The sequence below is a fragment of the Mesoplodon bidens genome, assembly GCF_964165515.1.
Source record: "Mesoplodon bidens genome assembly, chromosome: 15".
Classification (NCBI taxonomy): domain Eukaryota; kingdom Metazoa; phylum Chordata; class Mammalia; order Artiodactyla; family Ziphiidae; genus Mesoplodon; species Mesoplodon bidens.
Window position 1 is genome coordinate 15935524 of NC_138171.1, and position 27640 is coordinate 15963163.

The 27640-nt window shown below is 47.8% G+C and overlaps 1 protein-coding gene across 1 annotated transcript in view; it reads left to right on the plus strand.

The window, feature by feature from the left end:
- RIMS4 (regulating synaptic membrane exocytosis 4) overlaps positions 1 to 27640 on the plus strand; it is a gene marked incomplete at its 5' end in the record, with an annotated part of 62426 nt that overhangs the window by 18391 nt on the left and 16395 nt on the right. Inside the window, one exon of the mRNA XM_081256854.1 lies at positions 23088 to 23226. Within this exon, the coding sequence (XP_081112980.1) occupies positions 23088 to 23226 (139 nt within the window). The remainder of the gene's footprint in view (positions 1 to 23087; positions 23227 to 27640) is intronic.

Below are 27640 nucleotides of genomic sequence, written 5' to 3' on the forward strand. Positions count from 1 at the left end.
TGTATATGTATAACTGATTCACTTTGCTGTACACCTGAAACTAACACAACACTGTAAATCAACTATCCTCCAGTAAAAATTAAAAAAAAAAACCAGATGGGTGTGGGGAGGAGGCGGGGTCAGGAACGGTGGGTGGCAGGTTGGGAAAGGCTCTGGAGCTGTGGCCAGGACCTGGCCCTTCTTGAAGGCCAGAGCTGCGTCATCCTCTTCAGGCATCTGCTGAGACGAGTGGTACTTAACCAGTCTACCCACCAGCACCATCCTTTTCAGAGTCGGAAAGGCGAGATTGCAAGGGGAGTGAAGGGTCCTTTGGTGCATTTCTGGCCGGGTTGGGTTTGGAACCCAGGCCTCTGAGCCCTCCCAGGCTGTAGTCTAGTCCCTTCATGAGCCGGGAGAGTGGGAGAGTCAGAGAGTCACTCCTGATCATTTTAGTTTCTTAAAACAATCTTGTGCTTTCACAAGTTTCAAACGCTTGTACAGTTATTCTAGCTTGCATTTTCTGAGCATATGCCACGTTCCCGGTGCTGTGCTCAGATTTCGTGTGTGTTACCTTGGATAGTCCTCAGAGTGAGCCTCTGAGGGGTGGGGGGGTCCTGTTGTTGCTGTTCCCATTTTACAGATGAAGAAATGAAGGACCTCTCCCAAGGTCGCCCACACAGCAAATGGCAGAGCCAGTTTCCTTGAGCCTAACCTTCTCAGGCTATGCTCTGCATACCCAAACTTTGGGAAAATGCAGAGAAAGCACACAGAAAGAAAATTAAAATGACTCCAATTCTATATAATCCAAGAGCAGAATGTTTAACCATTGGGGCTGTTTCTCTCCAGTTGTGTGTGTCTGTATGTGTGCAGGAATGCGTGTTTAAACCAAGGCAGGGTCACGCTGTGATACTGTTTTGTAAACCAAAGCCACTATTTAAGAATCACCTTAAAAGGACCTTCACCGCCTGGTCTCTACAGGGACACTGATTTCTAGGATCAGGTCTAGAATTGCATCAGACTTGCCAAGGCAGGACCAGGGACAGCACCAGGCAGCTCCCTGGAATAGCCACGGTTCATTTTTTCCCCCTGCTTTCCGCTCCTGTTCTTGTAAAAAAATAAAATAAAATAAATTAAAAAACTGACAGACCTACCCAGGATTTTCTTCCATGCCTGGCCCGGCATTTAAATGCAAGAAGCAGAAGGCTTGCGAACTATAAATAGACCCGGCTGCTTCTGAACAGTGGCAGGGAGAATTTGTAGGTCCTGTTTCCTCCGAACCTGGTGACCTGGATTACTTCCTTCCTGCAGCGGTTGCTTTCCTCTCTGTCTCGTCTGCCCATCCTTTGTGGAACAGAGCAAGTCCCTCTCTGCAAATGCTTGGTGACCGTCTACACTGGGCCTAGGTCCTGAGCGAGCCACCACCAGCCCCATCACAGCCTGGGGTAGCAGGGGTGGACGTGGACACACATGTCCACAAGTGAAAATCTCGTCATTGGAGAAGCCCACAGAGGGGTCCCTAGTTCTGGGAGTCAGGAGAGGCTTCCCGGAGGAGGGGATGCTGAAGCTGGAAAAGGGAAAGAGGACACAGGGAACCCGGGGAAGGGGTGGCCTGGGAGAAGGAGTCTCTGGGGCCGTGGGTGTAATGCTTGGCACAGAGCAAGTTTTTGTGGTTACTAAGCGATCATACGTTTCTTGAGGGCATATCCTGGGTTCCTTTGGTGGCTCCCATGGCTTCTAGGATCCAGCAATGCTGAGTACAGAGGCTACTCAGCATTTCACTAGCCCAGTGATTCTTCACCTGCTCTGCCCATGCTCTTCCATCTGCAACCAGGATCCTGAGCGACTCAATTAAAAACCTCAGCTGGGGGCTTCCCTGGTGGTGCAGTCGTTGGTAGTCTGCCTGCCGATGCAGGGGACACGGGTTCATGCCCCGGTCCGGGAGGATCCCACATGCTGCAGAGCGGCTGGGCCTGTGAGCCATGGCTGCTGAGCCTGCGCATCCGGAGCCTGTGCTCCACAGCAGGAGAGGCCACAGCAGTGAGAGGCCTGCGTACCGCAAAAAAAAAAAAACCCTCAGCCGGAACCTGGAAATCTACTTCTTCACTAGCTCCCCAGTTGATTCTGATGTTCCACCTCATTTGGGATTCACAGTGCTGACCCAGGCTCCCATCTGGGGACCATGCCTCAGACCCCCAGTCCAGTGGGGGTCCACCCTCGGATGACAGTGAAGGGAGCTCATACCCTCTCGGGGCAGTTCCTTCCATTGACAGAGAAGCTCGACTGCAGAAAGGCCTCCTCCCCTTGTGCCGAGTCACCATCACCATTAATCCTAACACAGCAATGATATGGAAAATCTAATTCGTACAGTCCTTTGTTGTCTACAAAGTACTTATATAATTCGAGAGGCGATAGATTTTAAATTCAGACAGACCTGCATTTAAACCCTGCCCCCCCTTTTTTTGTCCTACCCTGTTGGCTGTGTCCTTAAACAAATGACTTCTCCGTGTCTCAGTGCTTATATCTTAAATGGAAATAATAATAGTACTTACCTCTCAGGTCATTGGGAGGATTGAGTAACATGCATACTACAGGCTCAGTACAGTAGTCAAGCACTTACTCCATAATAGTTTATTATTATCATTATTACTGCTACGACTGTTACATAAAATATTTACATGGTAAATTCAGCATCCAAGAGGTTTTTATTGAGCGCTGAATGTGTACCCTATAGATGATGAGCTACATCGTCAAAAGGTTCTCACTAAATGACAGTCATTATTGTCAGTATTATTAGGATGATTTGAGCCTTGCAGAGTTGGAGTGGGTGGTAAAATCACTCACCTTTTACGGATAGGAAGATGAAACTTAGAGGGTTAAGGGGTTTCTAAAGCCTCCTCAGCTGATAAGAGATGGGATGGGAATTTAATCCATGTCTTCCATCTAATCCTCTTCTTTTCTCCCACCTTCAGTAGGCTTTTGGAACAGTCAATTGTGAAGGAAGGAAGGAAGGAAGGAAGGATGGGAAGGAGGGAGACATATTACAGGGTTAAGGGGCTCCTCCAGCCTTAGCCCCCGTGGTTTTCTCCACGGCTGGCAGGTCCGCGAGGTCCTTTCTCTTCTCTCCCTCCACAATGTTCCACCAGGGAAATCCAGCTTTGTTGCATTTGAGCATCTTGCAGGCATAAAAGAGTCCTCGGGGAGCACTGTGTGGCTGGGCAGCTCAGCACGCTTCCCCCAGACTGGTTTTGCAGCTGGAGTGCGGTTTAGGTCTTCTGATCTGCTCTGGCAGCTGCGGGTGTCATTGACACCTTGTCCACTGTCTGCAGCCCCCACTCCACCCTGAGTCACTGCCCGGTACCCACACCAACAGATTTGTTGGGTCCGGGGCTTGCCCTGGCTGGCTGCAGAATGCCCCCTGCTTTCAGTCTCCTTCCTGTCCCAGGAGAGCGAGCAGGTGCTTCAGCCACTGAGTTCTCTCTCCCAGGGAACTGGCCGTTCAGCTGGATCTCTCTCCACTGGATAGAAGGCCCCATCCCCGTTAGAGAAACTGCAGACTTCAACAAGGCAATGGGAGTTGTTGTAGCTAGCAGAGGGTCCCTGTAACCAGACATACGGGCGGGTTCCTTGCCGGCAAGGCGGGTCCCAAGCCAATGGCTCTCATGTCTTTTATTCTGTACAAGATGTCGACTTAAGCTTCCCTCTTACAAGCCTTTCTGAGCTTGCTCTCTCCCTTGCACAACTTCATCTGCCCTATTTCCGTCTCCCTTTCCATTCACTTCAGTAATCAGGCAAATCTCATTTCTAATAGCCTCTGACGGTAGGAAAATGCTAGGTTGAGGGTCAAGAGACCAAATTTAAGACCACTGCTGTCCGATAGAAATTTCTGCGATGGAATGTTCTGTTTCTGCACTGTCCAAAATGGCAGGCACTAGCCACATGTGGCTGTTCAGCACTTTAACTGTGGTTAGTGCAACAGTGGAACCAAATTCTGAATTTTTAAAAATTGTAATTAATTTAAGTGGTCGCATGTGGCTCGTGGCTCCTATATTGGGCAATACAGCTCTAGACCCTGCTCTAAATATACTGAGCTCTGAGACCTTGAGCACGTTTCTTGTCCTCTCTGGGAAGATGAGGGGTGCAATTCGGGAATCCAGAAGGAGGCTGTCTGGAATAGAGACTGAGGTCAGGGGTCAGCTACAACTGGAGTAGCTTCCAGTTCTGCCAGATACCAACATGTGATCTTGGGCAAGTCACTTAACCTCTCTGTGCTTCAGCGTCCGCATTTGTAAATGGGGCATAGTAACAATCACCTCACAGTGTTAAATGAAATACCACGACTCTCTTAAGTGCCTCACTCCCAGCAGGCTCTTGACAAATTGTAGAAGTAGGAACACATGTTCTCCTCCTGCCTCTTTGGACAACTCTGACAATTCTTGCTTTAGCTACAAATGTATATAACATGCTTCCTTTTGGGACCAGAAGTCATCACCTTGACCTCTTGAAATTATATACAAGTTGTGTCACTGTGCATCTATTTTTTTTTTTTCTGGAGAAAACCAGAATTTTTTAAAAAGAGAGATAAACAGCTTTCAAAAGATTTGTAGAAGAGTCCAAAAGGTTTAAAAACTCAGAGAAGGAAGGAAACTGGTACTCACTCACAGGCCCTGGGCAACGGGGCTGGTAAGATCAGAAGACATCAGACTCTGGCCCCAGACTGCCAGCATTCCGGTTCAAGCCCTGTCGCCTCCAAGATGCATAAACCTTGTTGAACTTCAGCTTCCCCATCTGTAAAATGGGGGTAACATAGGAGCTATTTCATGGGTTGTTGTGGGGATCAAATAAATGAGTCCATGTTAATTGTGTAGCATAGCACACAGCACACAGGCAGTGCCCGGTGCATGCTAGCTGCTTTATCAGCAGCAGCATCGTCGTCATCACCATCATTTCCATCCACCGTGTGCCAGGCTTGATGCAAAGTGTGTTCGTCTCCCCAGGTCTGTGCTTTCTCACCTGCCGCGTCATCTCAGACTTCATCTCAGACCGCTCCCCTTGCACATTCTGCTCCAGCGGCTCTGGCCTCCCTGTTAGTCAGACATACCAGATGTAAATCCGCTTGGGGTCTGCATGTTTGTGTCCTCAGTGTTGGGAGCACTTTCCCCCCAGATATCCAGGTGGCTCATTTCTTTACCTCCTTCACGCAGCATGGTGACACCTTCCTGACCTCGGTCTAAGACCAAAACACCCACCCCTGCACCCATCACCTTCTAACACCTGCTGTGTCTTCACGTATTTGTGCACTTTGGTGTTTGCTTGCCTCTCCTGGATCGGAGCTTCAGGAGGACAGATGGTTTCCCTTATTTTGGTTCCCTGCTTTAGCTCCAGTGCCTAGAGCAGTACTTGACATATAGAAGGTGCTCAGAAAAATGCTTGGCGAATGAGTGAATGAGCGAATGAATCTCATTCTGCCTGAGATAGGCTCCTGTGGGATCCTCACACCCCAGGCGATGTCTCCTGGGTAATATGTCCAATCAATAAGTATTCCCTGTGCGAACGCTCCTCCGTGCCAGCTTATTCTCTGTGCCAGGGATAGAAAGATGCAGAACACCCCAGCCCTTGAAGAAGAACTCATAGGCCTGAGGGTGGGGGCGGGGTGACCACAGCCATGTCCTCTTCCAAGCGCTTACTGCAGGTGTAACTACCAAACTGCCCTGCCATCCTGTCTGTGGTCTGTCTTCCACCCTAGACTGGAAAGGCTCAGTGGACAAGGACCCCCATCTGCCTTGCTCGATGCTGTGTCCTCAGCAGTAGTACCAGGCCCAGCACGTGTATGTGGACTGGATGCATGACTGAACAGGATACAGGGTGTGGTGGGATAGGAACTGGCAGAGGGTCTGTGGTTGTACCAAGGAAGGGCGGAGCTGTGGAAGGGCTCACATGGGAGGTGAGGAACTTTCCCCGGTCCCTTGGCAGCTTGCCTTGACCTTCACTTGGCTAATGATGGAGCATCTTGGGAGGATGGGAGGGTGGTGGCTTCCCCTCCCTCAGGAGGCTGGGTGGCCCGCCGCAGCCCTTCTATATTTCAGCTTCTGCCTGTGCCTCTGTCCTTGGAGTTAAAAATAACCAAAGATGAGAGTGCAAGGACACACTGTCCTTCTTTGCTGTGAAGCAGGGATTCTGCTACCTCCTCTCAAAGGGGGCTGCAGGGTGGCAGGTTTGAGAAGCCAGCGGCTTAAAGAATTATCCCTTTCTGCTCCCTTGAGGACAAGCACAGACCTCACTTTCCCCAATCTGGGATGACTGTAAATGAATTATGGAATGTCACAGCTAGAAGGGCTCTCCAGCCTCCAGGTAGGCTGGTTACCTGGCAGGAATCCCATAGCCCTCCAGGCCTGGGACCTTGGTAGACATTACCAATCAATTAAGCACCCCCCCCCCTTCCTGGGACCATGTCAGGCATCACCAATCAATCACAGCACCCTTTTCTGCCAAATCCAGACATAGTCTAAGAATTCTTAACACGGGATATTTTAGGCAACAGTTACCAGAGTTGGCATAAAAAGAGAAAACCTGTTTATCATCGTAATCTAGTCCAGTCCCCTCATGGTGGGGAAACGGAAGCTCAGAGAGGTGCAGACACTTGTGTGATTTTACACTGCAGGTCCATAGTGGAGCTAGGACCAGACCCAGGAGTCCTAACTCCGCTGGGACTTTTTTCCCTCTGTCCCCTACTGCATCCTCTTTTCCATGAGAACTAAGGTTTGTCCAAAGGAAGGGTTTTTTAACCCATGGACTGCAAGCCTCAAAATTTTATACAACGTACTGTGTGTATGTGCTGACAGGTACTTTTCTAAGGAAGTGAGAATAGCTTCCATCAGCTTCCCAAGACTATCCTTGCACAACCAAGAAAGGCAAAGAAATCAGAAAAGAGAGTGAGTGGAATGGGTTAGCGTCTTGCCACTCAGAGTGTGGGCTGCAGACCGGCAGCATCAACCTCACCTAGGAGTTGTTAGAAATACAGACTCTCAGGCCCCACCCAGACCTACTGAATCATAATCTGCATTTTAACCAGATCCCCAGGTGATTCATTTGCATATTAAAGTTTGAGGAGCACAGGGCTGGAATTGGGAAGTGTAGCCTTTGGTTTCCTGAAAGTGTATGGAGTACTTGTTGAGTGCCAGGCACCCTTGCCAGTCTACAAGAGGACCATGGTCCTTGCTCTTATTTGAGGGAGCAGAAAGAAACCTAGGCTTCTTAGCCACGATGGGGCCCAGCTGCTCTGCAGCTCAGCTAAGGCCAGATCAAAGGAGGGATTTGTTTAAACTGTTCGAAGGTAAAGGATGGAACTTCCATCCAGCGAATATGAGACCCCAGCATGCATTAAGCGAGTGTGTGGGGGAGGTTCTCGCCTGGAAAGCGTTAGGTGGGTGCTGGGGTAGCTGGTCTCCTGTGCAGCGGTGCTGAGAGGGACTGGTTTTTGAGCAGTCATGGGATTTGGATGAGTTGAGTGGCAACCGAGAAGGTATGCTGCTTGAGGCCAGCTTCACCAGCAGCCTCTGGTGCCGAGAGCCACTCATCTAAGGTAGGTTTGCTCTCATCAGGAATGGTGCCAGGTGGCTCCAGCTGGTACCAGTGGGTCTCAGGTGATCCTGGCTAGTTCTTCTGGGTCTGATAGGCTCTGAAGGAAGCTGACCACGTGTAGACCGGGGAAGGTGATATTGCTGGGGGCGGGTGTAGGCGGTGTGCCCAGGGGCACAGAGGAAAGTTTGCCCTGGTGGGACTGTCATTAAGGAATTCGACCCCTGTGCTCCATGTAACCACCGCATATTTCATCCATATGCCATTGTGGGGATCCGAGCGCATGTGGGTGCTTTGAAGATGGCACACCTGGGGTCCAAACCGCCGAGTCCAGGCCTCGTCTGGCCTTCGCAACAGGCTTTGTGCGCTGGCCTCTTGCTCAGCTGGAGCCCTTTACTGCCCCTGGCAGAGGCCAGTGCTGACCTGAAAAGCCTACTCACCCGACACTACTGGGTCCTTGATTCTGTGAGGGTCAGTGTAGAATAAGGGTTAACAGCAGGGCCTGGGAAATGATACACACCCACACACACGCACACACACGCACACACGCAGAGCTTTGCTGAGATAATTCACACACCATACGATTCACCTATTTAAAGTGTACAATTCAGTGGCTTTTACTATATTCTCAGAGTTACGCTGTCATCAATCACCACAATCAATTGTAGAACATTCCCCCCTCCAGACCCCCAAAAGAAACCTGTACCCATTAGTTGTCACACTCCAGTCCCCCCTCACCCTAGCCCCTAGCAACTACTACTCTGTTTTTTCTACCTCTGTGGATTTGCCTCTTCTGGGTATTTCATATAAATAGTCATGTAAATAGAATATGTGGTATTTCATGACTGGCTTCTTTCGTTTTGCATATTTTCAAGGTTCATCTCTGTTGAAGCATTTATCAGTAGTTCATTCTTTTTTATGGCTGAATAATATTTCAATAGATGGAATACTACTACATTTTGCTTATGGAGTCACCAGCTGATGGACATTTGGGTTGTTTCCAGTTTTTGACTGTTATGAATAATGCTGCTGTGAACATATGTGTTCAACTCTTTGTGTGGATAGGATGGGTTTGTTTTGCATTGTCTCTCCACCACTCACTTGCTGTGGGACCTGGAGCAAACTGCTTCAGTTCTCAGAGGCTCAGTTCTCTGAGAATTTCTGGGAGTTAGGGATGCTGCTGTCTATCTGGGTATTATTGATAATAGTGGCTATAATTTACTGGGTGCCTTTATCTTATTAAAAAATTTTTTTCTTTTTTTTGGCCATGCCACGTGGCTTGTGGGATCGTAGTTCCCTGACCAGGGATCGAACCTGGGCTCCTGGCAGTGAGAGCGCTGAGTCCTAACCACTGGACCACCTTTATTATGATAAGATAAAAGCACCCTGAGTGTCTTTATCTAATCATGACAGTCACTGTCCATATGCTGTGTTCTTGAGTTCAGCCCCACGAGGGGCACGAGAAGGTTTATTTCACGTTAATGTGGACTTGTGCTATAATAGGCTAACATGCTGCCTTGTTACAGCAAATCATTTTGGTAGCTTGATGAGTTCTCTTTCCAATGTATGTGCCTAGGGAGAGAACTTCCTTACCTCCCCTACACCTTTGGCCTTTTTACATTATTAGGGGCATATTTTTATCTTTACTTTTGCATATTAAAAAAAATTTTTTTTTTTTGTGAAATATACGTAGAGAAAAGTGCAGTAATTAGAAGAGCTATCTCATGGTTCCGTCATTTCTGTTTACTCTCTGCCATGAGACTAGCATGTCCTAGATAGGGCTTGCTCCTCATCCTGGATTCCAGAAGAATCCATGGAGTAGAGCTGTAGCTAACTCACAAGGGACATTTAATGTGAGCAGGAACTAAACCATGGTTCTGTAAGCCACTGAGATTTGCGGGTCACTTGTTAGTGCAGCACAGCCTAGTGAGAGCTAACCAATACATTTAATCCTTATAACAAAGTAAGGTGGGTTTTATTACTGTTTCTGTTTTTTGAGGGAACCGAGGCTCAGAGAAGTTCAGTAACTTTCTTTAGTTTGCTCAGATAGTCTCAGAGGGCTGCTTCTAGCCCCAAACCCAGTTATTCAGACTCCAGAACCTCTGCTCTTAAGATGGAAGTACATGGGCTGTTTGGTGAATGATGAGTAATCCAGTGTGAATGGAACACCTGGTATGTGCATGATGTCAGACTTGTAGTATAGGTTTGGGGCAGATCCTGGAAGCCTTGAAAGCTGTGTGGATTATGAAGCTTCCTAGTGCCAGATGGGACCACAGACTGTACCTTTTGCTCACAACCCAACTTCTCCCAACGCTTGCTCAGCTTGTCCCAAGAGCTGGTGGGAATGGCTTCCTGGGGAAACTGGTGGGAATTGTAAATTGTCTTCCTTCCAGTGATTGCTGAGATACCCCTTCTCCAGAAAGTCTTCCCATGCTTTTGGTAGGCTGGGAGCTGGAACTGAGTGAATGACGCTGCCCTGGCCATCCCTGCTAAGTGTAGGACCTCCCCCTGCCCCACATGCATTTACTCTGCATTCAGAACTCTTTGTCCTCAGTTTATATTTTGGTTCCACATTTTTGCCCTCTCTCTACATGTTTTCCATTTGTCAATATAGCCTTTGGTTGTGGTCACCCAAAATGTAACACTTCCATCTACAGTAAAATCTTACGATTTTATTTGTAGTCAAGTAAGTATAACTCAGCATTGAAATAATTCTCCCTACAACCCAGACGCTGCCTCTACTTCCAGTGCTGTATTAATTATCTTCTCTTCGGCTCTCATAATATTGTGTATATCTTTGCCCTTGAACTATACTATCTTGTAATTATAACACCTTGTGTTAATATTGTCCCTTTACTTGGCTGACTCCTGGTAGACTGGGAGTTTCAGCCAGGTCTGGGTTTAATTCATCCGTGTTACGAGTCTCCAGCACAGGCCCTGGCTCTGAATAGGCACTTAGTAAGAGTTTTTTGAATAAAGGATAATTATTTATCTGTTTCATCTCCTCTCCCCATCTGTTAACTGTAAGTTCCTTAAGGACAAGGACTGTGTCTTATCTGCAAGATCAAGAAAAGCATCGTATAGGAAATGAGCTCAATAAATATATACTTCACTGGATAAGTGAGAATAACATTTCCTTCCAGGAGCAGAACCCTTTAGAGTCGCAAAGCACATTTATATACCTTACCCAGTTGATCTTCTAAAATCTTCAAATTCTCCCTGTCTAGTGTTCTCAAATCCCTGTCATGTGCTCTTTGCCTCCCTTGTGCTTACCTATTTCATCTGTGCATCTTCATGATTTCTCCCTCTTCCTCCTTCAGATCCTCTTGGATAAAGGTCTTCAGGACCCTGCCCCCCGCCACTCCCAGTGAAAAGCAGCCTAAAGGGCAAAAATTACACTCTGGTCTGCACTGAACCAAGATCATGCTCCCATTTAAAGCTTTACCATCTTGGGCAGGTTCACTAACCTCCCTGAGTCAGCTTTCTCTTCTGAAAATGGAGACACAAGTGGTTGTGAGGCTTGGATGAAGTAATGTCTGCTGAGCACCTATCATAGGTTCTGGCTGAGCCCAGTAAGTGGGAGTTCCTGTTTTTACATGGAAGGGTGGAATTTGAGACATCAGCAAGCCCATGGGAAAGAACTGTGGTTTTAAAACAAACGGGGATAGGGTTGCTTTGTTCTGAGATCTCTGCTCCCTGTGAGGTGCCACCTCTGTTTCAGGCAAGCCCAGACCCCGGATCTGGTCAGCACCACGGACAGCTCCTGCTGCGTCTGGATGTCCAGCTGATTGCAAGTCGCAATGTTATTTTATATGCCACCAAGAGAGATAAAAACATGTCAGGATTTAACTATGACATGCTCTCAGTTGTCATTCACATCTTGATTTCAGAGATGTTGAAAAGTGTGTCTTAGAATCAATGAAATAATGACAATTTTGTGAGAGATGGTATCAGTGAGCTGTTGACCCCTGACCCTTGAAGAGATTCATTATAATCGCCAACACTTTTTGAATGCCTACTGTGCTCCAGGCCTTTTTCGCTCCTCCCTCTCCTGTCCTGGGTGCTGTCTGCCCTCTATACATTGACTTAGCAAATACTACATTTGGGGAATATAAATGTAAGCCAAATAGACAGTTAATCAACAGTTTTCTCAGTCTCCTGCCCAAAATATTCCAGTCCTGAGCCTCCTTGTTTCAGAGTATTGCTTCCTGCCGAAGGATAACCTAAGTCTGACTTCCCAGTCCGCATCTTGCTTAACCCATTTAAAGAGCACGTCAAATGCATATCCTGTGACCCAGTAATTTCATTCCTAGGTGCGTGCCCAGAAGAGATGTACACAGATGGTCACCAAAAGACGTGCACAAGATTGTATCTGGCAGAGCTATGTGTAATATCTCCAAACTGGAAACTACCCAAATGCTCATCAACGGTAGAAAGAATAAAGATAATTTTGATATATGCACACAATGTAAGACAATAAAGCCACAAGAATGAGTGAACTGCAATGAAACAATCAACATGGGTAAATCTCACAAACATAATGTTGAGTGAAAGAAGTCAGACACTAAAGAGTATATACTAGACGATTCTATGTATATAGAAGTACAAAAGACGCAAAACCAATTTGGGCTGTTAGAAGCCAGGATAATGCTACTCTTGGAGGGGAAGTAACTGCTACTCATGAGGGGCTGACTTTTTTTTTTTTTTTTTTTTGCGGTACGCGGGACTCTCACTGTTGTGGCCTCTCCCGTTGCGGAGCACAGGCTCCGGACGCGCAGGCTCAGCGGCCATGGCTCACGGGCCCAGCCGCTCCACGGCATATGGGATCTTCCCAGGCCAGGGCACGAACCCGTGTCCCCTGCATCGGCAGGCAGACTCTCAACCACTGCGCCACCAGGGAAGCCCGAGGGGCTGACTTTTGGGGACATTGGTAATGCTCCATTTCTTGATCTGGGTGCTGGTTCTGTAAATGAGTGCAGTTTGTAATATTCATCAAGCTATATACTTAAGAGTTGTATACTATGTAATTGTACACTTTGTATATTATGCTTCAACAAACAGTTGTTTTTAAAAGCATCTTTCTCCAGAGAAGAGAATGCTGAGAATTTCCTATGCAGGATGATAGGTAAGACATTTGGAATAGCCAGTCACATGGAATATTTGGAATTACCTGAATTATTCAGTGTGAATGGACCGTAGAGCACATTGGGGATGGGGGGAAAAAACAAGACTGGAAATGGAACTCGGGACCAGGTCAGAAAGGCAGTGTGTGTTAAGGCCATTGGAATTCATTCTGCAAGCAATGGGGTACCGCAGTGGAGGTTTTGTGCAGGCCACAGAGTGGAGAACTGATAGAAGAGGACACCAGGTAGAGTAGAGGCTGACCACGTGACCGAGTGCTTGAATTACCAGAGGATTTTCTAAAACTACAGATTCATGAGCCCTACCCTAGACCTACTGAACCAGAATCCCCAGGAGAGAAGACCAAGGCATCTGTATTTTAACTGCGTTCCCAGCATATTCCAAACCATCAGACTCGCACTGGCCTCGGAGCAGGTGCTTGGGAGCCTCTGAGTTAATTGACTCTTACAGTCATCCAGGCAAGAGTAGGTGGGGATGTGAGCTGTGAACTTGGTGATGCAGAGCAGGCTCAAATTTGTGTCCCCAAAGGAGGCATGGAGACAGTACTTAATTAATTAACAAATATTTATATGTCATGTACTAAATAGTGCTTATTACTATGTACCAGGCCCTATTCTAAGTACTTTTTTTTTTTTTTTTTTTTTTATAAATTTATTTACTTATTTATTTCTGGCCGCATTGGGCCTTTGTTGCTGCATGTGGGCTTTCTCTAGTTACGGCGAGCGGGGGCCACTCTTCGTTGTGGTGTGCGGGCTTCTCATTGCGGTGGCCTCCCTTGTTGCGGAGCACAGGCTCCAGACGCGCAGGCTCAGTAGTTGTGGCTCACGGGCCCAGTTGCTCTGCGGCATGTGGGACCTTCCCGGATCAGGGCTCGAACCCGTATCCCCTGCATCGGCAGGCAGATTCTCAACCACTGCGCCACCAGGGAAGCCCTCTAAGTACTTTTTAAAAAAAGTATTAACTAATTTAATCCTCACAGACATCCTATGAGGCACATAAATTACATTCTCCATTTTTTTTTTTTTTTTTTTGAAGAGGCAAGTGAGACACGGAGAGGTTAAGTAACTTGCCCAAGATAGCACTACTAGTAATGTGACTGGGGCCAGCTTTACAACCCAGGCCATCAGACTCCATCATCCACGCTTTTAACCACTAGGCCTTGTTGCTTCCTGAATATGCTTCACAAATAGTCGTGAGTGGCTGTTTCCTGTGAAATGGAGCTGGGAGGTTGGCAGTGAGGAGACCTGAATCCTAATGCCAACATGATCATTACCTCATGTCCCTCTTGGGTCTCAGTTGCCATTCTATACAAGGAAGGCCTTGGTTTAGATGACCGCTAAGTTCCCTCCAAAAGGAATTTTCTCTGATTTTAAGGGAAGGAAGATATTGACAGCTCTGGAGAAAAGAGGGGAAAGGTAAAGGGTTCTCACTCAGGGTTTGTGCTTCCTTGGCCTGTCCTTGGAGATACAGCCAAAGGCAGCATCAGGGCTGTGGAGGCCTGAGTGCCTGCATGTCAACTCAGCCCTTGGTTTTCAGATGAGTTTTAAGACCTGGGCAGGGGAGACATGTGATGCTTGAAGTCATTGGGAATAGCTAGGCCAGGAAGAGGCTGACCATGGAGGAAGAAGAGGCAGTAGCCTCCAGGGTATTTGTCTTGGAGGGACAAGAAGGGCAGTGGCCGTGGGAAGGGAAGGCAGTGAGCCCCAGGGGATCACCCTGGTTTGAAGTAGCCCACTGACCCAGAGCTCTTGTGTCTGGAGGGCTTCACAGGCTGTGAGATGGACCTGGAGGAGGCCACTCACAGAAACGAGATTATACTCCGGCCCATGACGTGGTTAGGGATTTGAGAGCCTGGGGACCTGCAGCAAGTCATATAACCTCTCTCAGCTTTGGGCTCCTCATCTAGAAAACAGAGCTGTAAAGACCCATTTTGGATGAAGTGTCGAAGTGGAGAGTGGTAGTGTTCTTTCCCTCCTCTCCCTTCCACCACCACGTTACTGAGATCTCTAGTGGTTAAGAGGGTAAGATCTGTTTTTACAAAGATCTGGATTTAAAACCTAGCACTCTCTTGTCTGGTGTAACCTTGGGCAAGTTGCTGAACTGCGTTGAGTCTGGTTCCTTTTTGTAAAATTAGGGTAATGGTACTTGACTCTCAGAGTTATGGCTAAATTTTATATATGCATAAACATACATAAAACATGTAAACAAATATATATTTATAAAGTTATAATTTACATATAATTTATATTAATTTAATACATAATGTATATGAAATACTATATATAAAAATATTATATGTATATAATAGTGTCTGGTAAAGGGTAAGTGCTAAAAGTAATGTCATCTAATAATTTATTATCATTTTATCCTGTTCCTTTATGAATACTTGCTTTGGGGAGAAGGTACATTAAACACATTCATATTCAGTTATGGACAGCTGAATAAGACTTGTTTTCTTCACTGGAGAATTTGCACTTTTCTTGAAGACACATCCTAAAAATAAAAGCAATTCAATTAAACACTATTAGTGGGATGGGCAATGCTGGGTGCTGTCCGTGGTGCGGAAGGGAAATGACAGCTGAATGAGCTTACACAGTAGACAGGGAAATCAGTAGGTCAACCAAGGACTGTGTTTCAGGGTGCAGTGGAATAGATACCCTAATAAAGGTGAAGATAAAGTGCCCCTGGGACTCAAGGAGTCTGATCAGAGAAGGGTTTGTGGAAGAGATGGCATTTAAATTCTGTGATAGAGTGCAGTGAGTTTAGTTTAGTGGTTCATTAAAAACATGGTTACTGGAGTCAGAAGGACATAGGCTTGAATTCTAGTTCTGCCGTTAGTAGCTTTGTGTGTCCTTGGGAAAGTGACTTAACCCTCTTTATCCTCATTTTCTTACCTTATAAAATGCGGTAGTAACTATCTCACAACTTATTGTGAGAATTAAAATGAGAAGATGCCTATGTAGAACACTTGGCATAGCATCTGGCACAATGGTAATATTATAATAATAGCCACCTTAGTGAGTGCTTACTGTGTGCCACAGCCCACCTAGGATGTCCTGAGGATTAAATGTCATTATATTATTACGTTACCTTATTATATTTAATCCTCATAACAGCCCTAAGAGTTTGGCGAGTTTCTGATAAACTTGTTATTTAAAACTTAACTCTGGAGTATGGTCAGAATTTTGATAGGGAAGCTTAGGAAGGCAAGAAAGTAAAGGAGAGAAAATGGGGATGAGGCAGTTACTGAGGATGTACTTGGAGCAAAGAGGTGCCTGGCTGGGCTGGAGTGCGGAGACTGAGGGGGGAACCAGGAGCAGATGGGGAGGGAATCAGATAATGGAGAGTCGTGAATGCCTGAGTGTGAAGCGGGGTAGCTCATTTGATGGGCAGTGGAGAGCTATTCTAAGGTTTTAAATAGGATCATGGCATGAAGTCATGATTTATTTATAAATTTATATTTTACCTTCATTTACGTTCTAGAATTAATACATTTAGCTCTAAAACATTCAGAAGACACAGCAGCCTACAAAAGAGAAATCACATCTCCCCAATGGGCTGATTGGAGTGTAAATTGGTACAACTACTTTGGAAAATCATTTGGCAGCATCTGCTAAAGCTGAACAGATGTCTGCCCTATGACCCAGCCGTTAGGTATATTTCCTCCCTTAGGTATATCTCCGAGAGACACAGGTACAAATGTTCACCAAAGGCCATGCACTAAAGCAGCATTATTCCTAATAGCCCCAACCTGGAAAAAAATGAAATGCCCATCAACAGTACAGTGGTTAAGTAGATTGTGGAACAGTGTATTCATACAATGGAATACATTATAGCAGTGATAATAAGCAGTCTGCAACTACACACAACAATATGGATGGATCTCATACAGTCAACATAATACTGAGCAGAGGAAGCCAGCACCCCGCCCCCGCCAAAGGCCATGCTCTGTATATAAAGTTTAAAAACAGGCAAAATATTTGATGTTTGAGATCAGGATAGTGGCTACCCTTGTGGAGCGAGATAGAGCCTGGAAGACTGGGCACAAGTGGGCTTTGGGGATCCTGGTAATGCTGTTTCTTCATTTGGCTGCTGGTTACATGGGTGTGTTTACTTTGTGAAAATCCATCAAGCTGTACACTAAAGGTTTGTGCACATTTCTGTATATGTCTTACACTTAGATTAAAGTTATAAAAATAATCTTCCACGCACACCCTCTAGCAGTCTTTCCCCCTACAGTTGTTCCCCATTACTGGTTTGGGTCATATCCTCCCAGATTTTACTATGTCTATGCATGAAGAGAAAGATAAAGCTACATTATCTATAGCTTTACAAAAATGGTCTTATGCTTTACATGGTGTCCTGCAACATGCTTTTTTAACTTCACAGTATGTTGAAGCCATCTTTTATATCAATGTAGTTGTAGGTCTAGATGATTCTTTTTAACACTTGCACAGTATTTTATTATGGGGATGTGTCACTTAGTAAACCCATCTCCTATTGACAGTTAATTTCAGCATTTCATTGGTGTAAATGATGCTGTGGGGAGCCTCTTCATGCATAGCTTGGTGTACTTTTCTGACTATTTGTGAATTTATAAATTACTAGGAAGGGAATATCTTGGTCTGAAGTGGTATTTTAATATAGTTAATCTGTAAATGACTTGCTGAGTGGGTGGGTTGGAAGCAGGGAGACCAGTTAGGAGGCTATTAAAATAGTTTAGACTTGGGGTAATTAGGGTAGTTGGCTGTGAAAATGGACAGAAAGGGAGAGAAATAAGAGACGTTAAGGGCAAAGACTTTATACGACCTGGCATCTAATGAGAAAGGGGGAAAAGTCAGAGAGGTCGTCGGGGGTTCTGAATCTGTGGCTGGGAAAAGTGGGAGCATAAGTCAAGAGGATTTGACCGGGGGAAGTGGGATGGGTTTAGTTTTGGCCAGCTTCTCATCCAGGTAGCGACGTCCAGAGTGCAGTTGGAAGTATTGGTCTTGACAGAGTTAAGGGCTATAGATTGAGGTGTAGGTCTCCTTTGCTTAGGGTGGTCCTCATGTTGTGGGAGGGGAATGAAATCAGCGATGGGAAGGCTCTAGAGAGAGAGGAAGAACCGAACGAGTGGAGACCGAGGGCTCAATGTGTAGGGATGGCAGCAGTGGTCAGAGATGGGAGGGGAATCTACTAGAATTCACTATCACAGAGGCCAAGGGAGGGATCTGAAGTGACTGTCATTCAAAGGACGAAGTAGTCAATAGCCTACATTAGCCTCCCTCCCACTGGGCCACCAGTGGGTGCTGTCATTACATCTTTTACTTACTCCTCAAAGCCCTTAACACACTTGTGATTAATCAGTGTGATCATCTGTTTAATGTCTGCGTCCACCTCTGAACTGTGAGCTCCATGGAGGCAGGGATCACCCCACTCTTGCTCCCTCTTCTGTACTCTCCATCAGGTGTGTGCTTGGCACACACTGGTGTTGGTATCCCAAGTTGTTGCTGTATTTTGGTGGGACACCAGTTGTCCACACACCTTTTGCCTGATGCCTACCCCCCCCCTGCCCCCCCCCCCCCTCTCTCTCTCTCTCTCTCTCTCTCTCTCTCAGCACAGGTTGAGAGAGGAGGGACTTAGAACCCACAGGGTACAGCAAGTGGGAGTGGTAGCCAAAAGTAGGTCATCCACACTCCATTTACTTGTACATCACAGTGGCCAGCCTTGAGGGCAGTCTCACAATTGGTACCCAAAGTTTACAGGACTCAAACTCCAGGCCTCTCCAGTGGAGTCTTAGGATAACCACGGACAAAGGAGCCTCTTGTTTGATCCTTAACTATCCCTTCGGAAAGGGTGCCCCCTTCCATGCCTGCGTTGTTGTGCAGCTGATCTTTTTATCACCACACTTCTTGGAGGAATGGTATTTTCACTGTGATGCTGGAACCCACCTGTGCAACTTTTTTTGAACCTTGACTTCCTTAGGATGCCAGCTAAGCCAGGTGTCTTAGGTCAGGTTTCCCCAAAAGAGCCCAGAGATGAGATTCGTGTGCAGGTGACGTACAAAGGAAGTGCTCCCCGAGGAGGCTGGGCACCCAGGAAACTAGCAGGGATGTACTGTCGGGCAGATCCCACAGAGGGTGGCTTCAGCCCCTCCTACAGGCTTCCTTGTGAGCCTGGGTTATGCCCCAGAGTTGTTCTGACCTGAGGCAAAGGACCCGAGGATTCATTCTTTTGTTCCATTTAGGCTTTGATTAAGGGGCTTGGGGGCCACAAATTCCCAGGCACTTCTGCCTCTGCCTGTGTGGGGACAAAGTGGGCTCAGTAGCCCAAAGGAAGATCTAAAAACAGACCCCAAAAAAGTTGGCTTGTAGTGGCTTTCAGAAGCCAAGTGTGGTGGGACCTCATGAAAAGTGGGAAGAAGGGAGATGTGTGGGGATGTGGGCGGAGCATCAACATTGTCCAGTGCAGTGGGTCACACCGGGACCTATTTTGGGCTCCTGTGGACCGGAAGCAGGGTCTCCCATCCACATGTGTATTGTCAGTGGAGACCAGCACTTGGGAACATGTTTAACATATCAGGAGGGCTCCCCACCAGACGTGAAGGCACTCAGTAAATGCTTGTTGAGTAAGCAGAAGGGCCATACTCTGGGGTTGGAAGCTGAGATGAGGCCCTTGTGCGTGGTCATGAGCCGCCATCGGAGACTGGTGTAGTCAGTCCTGCGGTTGGGCGTATGGTGGCCAGAGGCTGTTCTCTGAAGGAGTGTGTTTATTGAAGGGAGTGGGGAAGTGAAGCCTTGCACAGACTTGCAGGAGGGGTGGAAGGAGCCAGAAGATGGAGAGGTGGTAGATTCAAGGCCCAGAGAGGACAAATGGTCGGAGGAGGTCCCAGTGAGGGTGGGAGAAGGTGGGATGGGGAGGACAGAGGGCAGATCAGGCTGGGCCAGGTCAAGGATCACTCCTTCCTCTCAGAGAGGGAGGGAGGGTCAAGGGGCAGGTGGAAAGGTCTCAGGATGGTGAAATTTGGAAGCAAGAAAGAGCAAGTCCAAGAGACACATCTTTTCAGCCAAGTGGGAGAAAGGTCATTTGTTAGGATGGATGGGATTATGAGGTGGGGAGTGGGAAATCATTGGGACAGTCACTCTGGGGCCATCACTGAGTCAGCAAGAGATGACAAAATGAAGAATTGGATCATGACTGAGTCAGCAAGAGATGACAAAAGGAAGGGTTGGATGGACAAGGTTAGGTGGTGGCACTGTGTGGTATGGTTGGGTACAACGGTGGTCCCCAGATTGGGGACTCTCGAGGTGGGGAAGGTGGCATGTCACGGTGCCGCCTGACTTGCCCGAGGTCCCACAGCTACTGGCTGCAGAGCTGGGACTCTGCCTGGGCCACCTGATTGCAAAGCCAGGCTCACCTGCGTGCTGAGCCAGGGCTGTTCTGAGGCCCACGGCGGGTACTGGATGTGAAATGCTTTGGGGCTGTCGAGTGCTACACAGACGTGAACCATACTTCTCCAAACCTCCCCCTGCCCAGTCCCCTTAGGGACTGAGTTGTTAGTCATGCTTTGGTCCTCCCTCTTCCTGGAGAAATGTGTCAGACCTTGCTGAGTGAGGATGAGCCGGTGTGGGGCTCCAGAACAGGGCTCAGTGGGGAAGTGAAGGTCCCAGGCAAGGTATCTGCAGCCTGCCTACAGGGTAACTGGGTTGTGGGTCTGTATCCCCACTGTAAGGAGGGGGTTGTCCTTGGAGGTGATTGTGCTTGTGTGTGTGTGTGCGTGTGTGTTGGAGGGATGTCTCTCTGTGCCTGTGAGTCTGTGTTTCTGAGTGAGCATGTGTGTGTTTCTGAGTCTTTCTGTGCCTCTGACCCTGCTATACACAGAGAAACAGCAGTGTTGGGAGGGGGACTTCAGATACAAACTAGGGAAAGAACAAAGTGTGGAATGAGGGGAAACAGACACAGGGACACACATTCCCCCATGAGTTCAGAAATAACCCAGGGTGACACACACACATATACACACACATACACGCACGCTGTGTCGGTTTCTCTGTGTACACTTCTTACAGCCACGTGTCTGCATGTGACTGGCACATGCCCAGACACACATGCCCATTTAGCCTCAGAAACACAGAATGACAGCTGTGTGGAGACCCATGGCAACACACAAATTTAGACACTTAGACATACATTAACATACTGTGTCTTTTCACATTTTTCCTGTGTGTGTGTGTGTGTGTGTGTGTGTGATTTTCTGAGTATGTGGACATCTGTGTCTGAATTACGCAGATATATGTAGGAGAGAAACATGTGGGCACACACTCTGAGAAGCACACACAGAGCACCTGTATCTGCCTGTGTGTGCACGTGTCTGTCTGTCTGCCGGCAAGTCAGGGAGGAAGGGGACACCATCGTTGAGTTGGGAGGAGGGAAGCCAGGAGAAGACCAGTAGGAGGCGTCCTGGCCTCGCCCTGTTTCCTGGCACACAGACCCAGCCCCCCATCCTCTTGCTGAGCAGGATCGCGGGGTTTGGGTGGCACTGCTGTCCCCAGATGGGTCAGTCAGTGAGCACTGGTGAAGGCCCTGGGGTCTGTCAGCTTATCCCGGACTCTGTGGGGAGACGGGGAAGGTCCCACTAAAGATCGGCCTCCACCTCTAGCAAACCCACAGCCCCTCCAGGGCGGTGGGAGACAGAAAGCTTGCCGTGATCACAAGGATGTGGGGCACAGAGCCAAGAGACCACCCCAGGGTCAAAGGGCACCCCGCATCCTCAGCCCTGCCTTCTGACTCTACACGCAGGCCAGTCCCTTACTCTCGTGCCTTAATCCCACGTGCTCGGTGCGAAAGCTGGGGAAGCAGGAGCCGCCACTTCCTGGGCGGCTGAGGATTAAGACCAGTCTCAGGGCAGACACCCATTCATCGAGCAGTTATTAATTAAGCACCTACAGTGGCTGGACTGTGTTCTCAGCCCTGGGGCTTCAACATGCTACACGGTGAAATGCATTGTCCTCACGGAGTTTACCTTCTGCGTGGAGGAAGCTAGTCAATAGACCAGTGGTGCAGAACATGTCAGGGGTGGTAAGTGTCAGGAAGAAAGCCAAAGCAGGGCGCTGGGTGGAGAAGGGCTGGGGGTGGGAGGGGCCAGGAGATGATCAAGGAGAGCTTGGATAAGATAACGTTTGATCACAGAGTGGAAGCGAAGGTGTGAGCTGCTGACGGGAGAGGATGATCAGAGGGAGGGAATAGAAGGGCAGAGGGCCATCGTCCTCATAATAACCCTGCTCTCCCATTTTACAGTCGAGGAAATGGAGGCACAGGGAGACTAGTGATTTGCCCAAGGTCTCACAGCCAGTAGAAAGAGATCCAGGATTTAAACCTGGGCAGGATGCCAGTGGTCTAAATCGGTGGTCCTCAATCAGGGGTGATTTTTGCCTCCCCCCTAGAGGATATCTGGCAGTGTCTCGAGACATTTTTGACTGCCATGACTGAACTGGAGGGAGGGTGCTACTAGCATCTAGTGGGTAGAGGCCAGGGATACTGTTGGACCTTCTACAGTGCACAGGACAGTGCCTGACAGCTAAGCAATAATGCATCCACATTGCCAGTTGTGCTGAGGTGGAGAAACCCTGGTCTAAATCCATGAAAAGCACTTGACAGAGAATATGACAATTAGTAGGTGCTTGGTAAATAGTAGCTGAAGAGGAGGGAAATCATTTGGAGAAGATTGCAGGGAAGAAGTGAATTCAAGAAACAGTACATGTTGGATGGACCTAGAGAATATTAAGTAAGTCAGACAGAAAGACAAATACTATATGATATCACTTATATGTGGAATGTAGAAATAATACAAATGAATCTACGTACAAAACAGAAACAGATTCACAGACATAGACTTCTGGTTACCAAATTGGAGAGGGAGGGAGGGAGGGAGGGACAAATTAGGAGGATAGGATTAATAGATAGATACAAGCTACAGTACATAAAATAGATAGGCAACAAAGATTTACTGTAGAGCACAGGGAATTATATTCAGTATCTTGTAACAACCTATAGTGGAATGTAATCTGAAAAAAAAATAACTGAATCACTTTGCTGTACACCTGAAACTAACACAGTATTTTAAATCAATTATACTTCAATTAAAAAAAAAGTACATGTAAATGAATCTGCCAGCTAAGAGAACTCATGTGATTTCTGTTTGTTGGGTGAGTGTAAAGGGCAGGGTTGTCCCAGGGAGGGTAGGTGCAGGTGAGGCCGGTGGTGGGAGGAGGTTGATGGACTGGGGATGGGGATGGTAGAGGCCGAAGCTGGGCCGCCACCAGCCTTTGAAACACTAACCAGAGGACTGGTCTCTCTGTCCCCTGCCACCCCATGTCTCTCCCCCCATCTCTCTTGGCCACTCTGCCCAGAAGGGGACAGCCGGAGGTTGAAGGGGGCCATCCAGAGGAGCACGGAGACGGGCCTGGCGGTGGAGATGCCCAGCAGGACGCTGCGCCAGGCCAGCCACGAGTCCATCGAGGACAGCATGAACAGCTACGGCTCTGAGGGCAAGTGAGTGTGGGGCCCGCAGTTGTCTTGGGCGTGGGATGGGGCGGGAGGGACAGAGCAGAGCCCTCCAGGATCCCTGGGTCAGCCTCAGGCTGGGAGGGCTGCTAACTCAGGGCTCCTGGGTCATCCTCATCCTCAGAAGGAAGTGATGAAGCAAGGATGCTCTGAGGGAGTGTGATGGAGCATGGACTCTGGTACCCAACTGTCTAGATCTCAGTCCTGGCTCCACCGCTCACTGGCTGTGTGATCCTGGGCAAGTCACCTGTCTGTGCCTCAGTTTCCTCGTCTGTAAAATGGGGACAGTACTACCAACCTCATAGGGGGTGTTATGAGGATTAAATGGGTTAATATTTATAAAGCACATGGCACAGTGGCTGGCAAAGCAGTGTCAGTAAATGAAGAAGGGGGTTGGAAGGGGTTTTGTTACGATCGTTGTTATTTCCTCTTTACTCTCTTAGTTCCTTAAATCCCAATTGGTTTTTAAAAATATGTACTACTGCTTGATGAGGAGTTTCACACACATCAAGTCATAAAACATTAGGTCCAACTGGCTCCTTGCCTGTGTTTCTCTCCCCCAGCTGTACATCAGAATCGCTGGGAACTTGCTACAAATACAGATCTCAGGGCCCCAAGTCCAAGCTGCTGAATCACACTCCTTGACAGTGGAGCCTGGGAATTCCATTTTTAAAAGGCCCCCTGGGAGAAGACCAATCTAGACTGGGGCTCTCATTGTTGGAACAATCATGGACTCCTCTGAGAATTTTGGGAAAGCTTTGAGCCTGCTTTCCCCTGATAAATATACACATATGCACCCGAACACAAACAAACACTCATTTTTTTTTTTAATTTTTAAAATTTCATTTACTTATTTTTTTGGCTGCATCAGGTCTTAGTTGTGGCACGTGGATCTTCGTTGCAGCATGCGGGACCTTTTGCTGCTGCATGTGAGCTCCGTAGTTTGCGGCACGTGGGCTCTCTAGTTGAGGTGCTCGGGCTCGGTAGTTGTGGTGCGCGGGTTTAGTTGCCCTGAGGCATGTGGGATCTTAGTTCCCTGACCAGTGATCAAACCTGCGTCTCCTGCATAGGAAGGTGGATTCTCAACCACTGGGCCACCAGGGAAGCGCCCACAGGCACTCATTCTTACATGCACAGTCATACAGACACACTTCGTGTAACTGTAGCGGGTTCCTACATTCTCCTAAACCCCATCCCTGGCAAGGAAACTTTGATCCAAAGTGACTTCTTCATTGTACAGATGACCAGGGCACTCAGAGAGGTTGTGGGGCTTGGCCTGGATCACACAGCACGTTAATAGGTCTGGAACCCAGGAGTCCCGACTCTCAGCCGGGGCTTGTACCACAGCACCCCATCGCTTCATTGTCTCAGCCGTCGTTGGCCAAGGAGGACAGGGGTATCACCATCCTTGTCAAGCACAAGAGGAGACTGGGGCTTGGAAAAGTTAAGTGCCCTGCTGTCCAGTATGATAGACCCTGGACGAATGTGGCTATTTAAATGTAAATGAATTAAAATTAAATATTCTTTTCCTCTGTTGCATTCGTCATATTTCAAGTGCTCAGTAGCAGCATGTGTCCAGCACCAACTGTATCGGACTGTGCAGACGTCGACCATTTCCGTCATCATAGGAAGTTCCATTGGACAGTCCTGGCTGAGTGGCTTGTCCAAGGCCAGACACCCAGCCAGGCCGCTGGGAGGTGGGGCTGGGGCTCAGCTGCCACCTTCTGCTCCCGTCCTGTTTCTGGCCCTGCCTCGCAGCTAGGGGCTCTGCCGCCTGAAAGCCTTCTCTCCCTCAGCCCCTCCTAAACTGGGCGTCTCAGGTCTCTGAATGGTCTTGCCTTGGCAGATGCTGCCGGTCCACCCACCTCCTAGGGAGACTTTCCGGAGGGCGAGAAGAGAAGGAGGACAGGCGGGAGGGAGAGGGAGAGGAGGAGGACAAAGAAGAAGGGAACAAATGTTTTCTTTAACCTAAGAAACTTGGTAAGGCAGCAAAACTTGGGGGAGGCTATTCTAGGCATCTGGGTAGCAGTGGGTCCCTGCTGACTTTCAGGGGGTCAGGAGATCTGGGTACTAGTCCTGGCTTGGCCACTGACCCCCTGAATGGCCTTGGGCATGTCTGTAGTCCTCTAAGCTTTAGGGAGGTGGATAAACGTCTCGTCTGTTGGCCTTGCAGACAGGTCAGAAGACCAGGTCACGGGGGCGGCAACATGGTGCAATGGACAACAGCAGGGGGTCAAACCCATATTCCCATTTTACAGAAGAGGAGCTGAAGGCTCGGAGAGACCACATGACCTGTCCGAGGGGAGCAGCATAGGAGGGTGTCGTGAAGAAGAAGTGAGATGATGCGTACACATGACAGGTGCTTAGGAGGTGCCTCTTGTTGTCATTTGCTGTCATGTGATTTAAGGGACCAGAGAGTATGCTGTATTACAGATGTGTTCAAAGCCAGGACTCTGGAGTCGGACAACCCTGGTTTTAGCCTCATTTCTGCTCCTTAAGAGCTGCGTAGCTTTACGGAAGTTACTTTACCTCTCTGGTCCCAGTTTCTTCATCTATAGAAAGGGGTCCATAATAGTACAGACCACTAATAGAGTTGTGAGGGTTCAATGAATTAATATATGTAAAACACTTAGAACAGTGGCTGGCATATAGCAAGCATTATTATTATTAGCTATTGTTATTGTTGTTTGTTGATTCAGCCACTGCAAGTTGAGTATTTTGCTCCTTGTGGCCAGTTGCATCCTAGTAGATAGAGTGAGCCACCTCCATTGTAATTGTGTCTAGAATGTGCTTAGCACAGGATAAGCACGGGATAAATGCTGGCTGTGATGATTATGGTTATTAAAAGGTTTGCAGTGGGTGTCTTGAGACAGTTGAGGAAGGATCAGGTGGTTTGGAGGGTGATTTGTCCAGGAGAGGGGAGAGTCTTGCCCTCGCAAGAGGGGCTGAGTCTTGGTGGAGCCCAACCAGGTGCTACCCCCTTCCTCCAACACCTGGGTGAGGAAGGGAAGTCGAAGGGACAGGTGGGGACATTGAGCTGTGGTCAGCCTCCTCTTTGTTCTGGAGGTATTTTGGGCACTGGCAGGACCCAGATGCCAGGCTCTGAAACAGGAAGGGGTGTAACCGTCCTCCCCCTGGGCTCCTGCCAGCCCAGCTGAGGCTTATACGGAGCCGGCATGTTTGAGGAGCCCCTGCCAGCCTGCAGCCCCTGGTGCTGCCGGGTGTGTTTATTCCTGCAAGTGGGCACAGGGGTTTTCACTTAGCACCTACAGTGGATTTTCATTTAGTACCTACAGTGTGCCAGACAATTGGGCCAGGCATCTCAGAGACCCTGCCTTCCACTGACCACGCAACTAGCAGTGTGGTGAGAGATGCAAAGGGCAGGCACAGAGAACTTTGGAAATGCTGCATGCAGCCAGGTCTCAGGGCTGGGGAACAAGGGCTCCCCACAAGAGTTGGGCCATTCTGCCACTGACAGTGCTTGGGCTCCAGGCTACACGGTACCAGTTACAATGGCTTTAGCCCTTGCTATTCAAAGTGTGGTCCACAGCCCAGCAGCATCCCCCGGGAGCTTGTTAGAAATGCAGCATCTCTTGGGACTTCCCTGGCAGTCCAGTGGTTAAGAATCCACCCTTCCACTGCAGGGGGCACAGGTTCAATCCCTGGTCGGGGAACTAAGATTCTGCATGCCACGTGGCATGGTCAAAAAAGAGAATAAAAAGAAATGCATCATCTCAGGTTTCTTTTTTTTTCTTTTGCTATTTAACAAGGTAGTATTTTTATTTATTTATTTTTAAACAAGTTTCAAAAGATTTTTTTTTTAATTGGGGTATAGTTGTTTTACAGTGTTGTGTTAGTTTCTACTATACAGTGAAGTGGAGTTCTGTGTGCTGTACAGCAGATTCTTACTAGTTATCTATTTTATACATATTAGTATATATATATATCAATCCCAATCTCCCAATTCATCCCCCACCCACTTTCCTCTTTTGGTGTCCATACGTTTGTTCCCTACGTCTGTGTCTCTATTTCTGCCTTGCAAACCGGTTCATCTGTACTATTTTTCTTGATTCCACATATATGCCTTAATATACGATATTTATTTTTCTCTTTCTGTCTTACTTCACTCAGTATGACAGTCTCTAGGTCCATCCATGTCGCTACAAATGACCCAATTTTGTTCCTTTTTATGGCTGAGTAATATTGCATTGTATACATGTACCACATCTTCTTTATCCATTTGTCTTTCGATGGACATTTAGGTTGCTTCCATGACCTTGCTATTGTAAATAGTGCTGCAGTGAACATTGGGGTGCATGTGTCTTTTTGAATCACGGTTTTCTCTGGGTATATGCCCAGTAATGGGATTGCTGGGTCATATGGTAATTCTAATTTTAGTTTT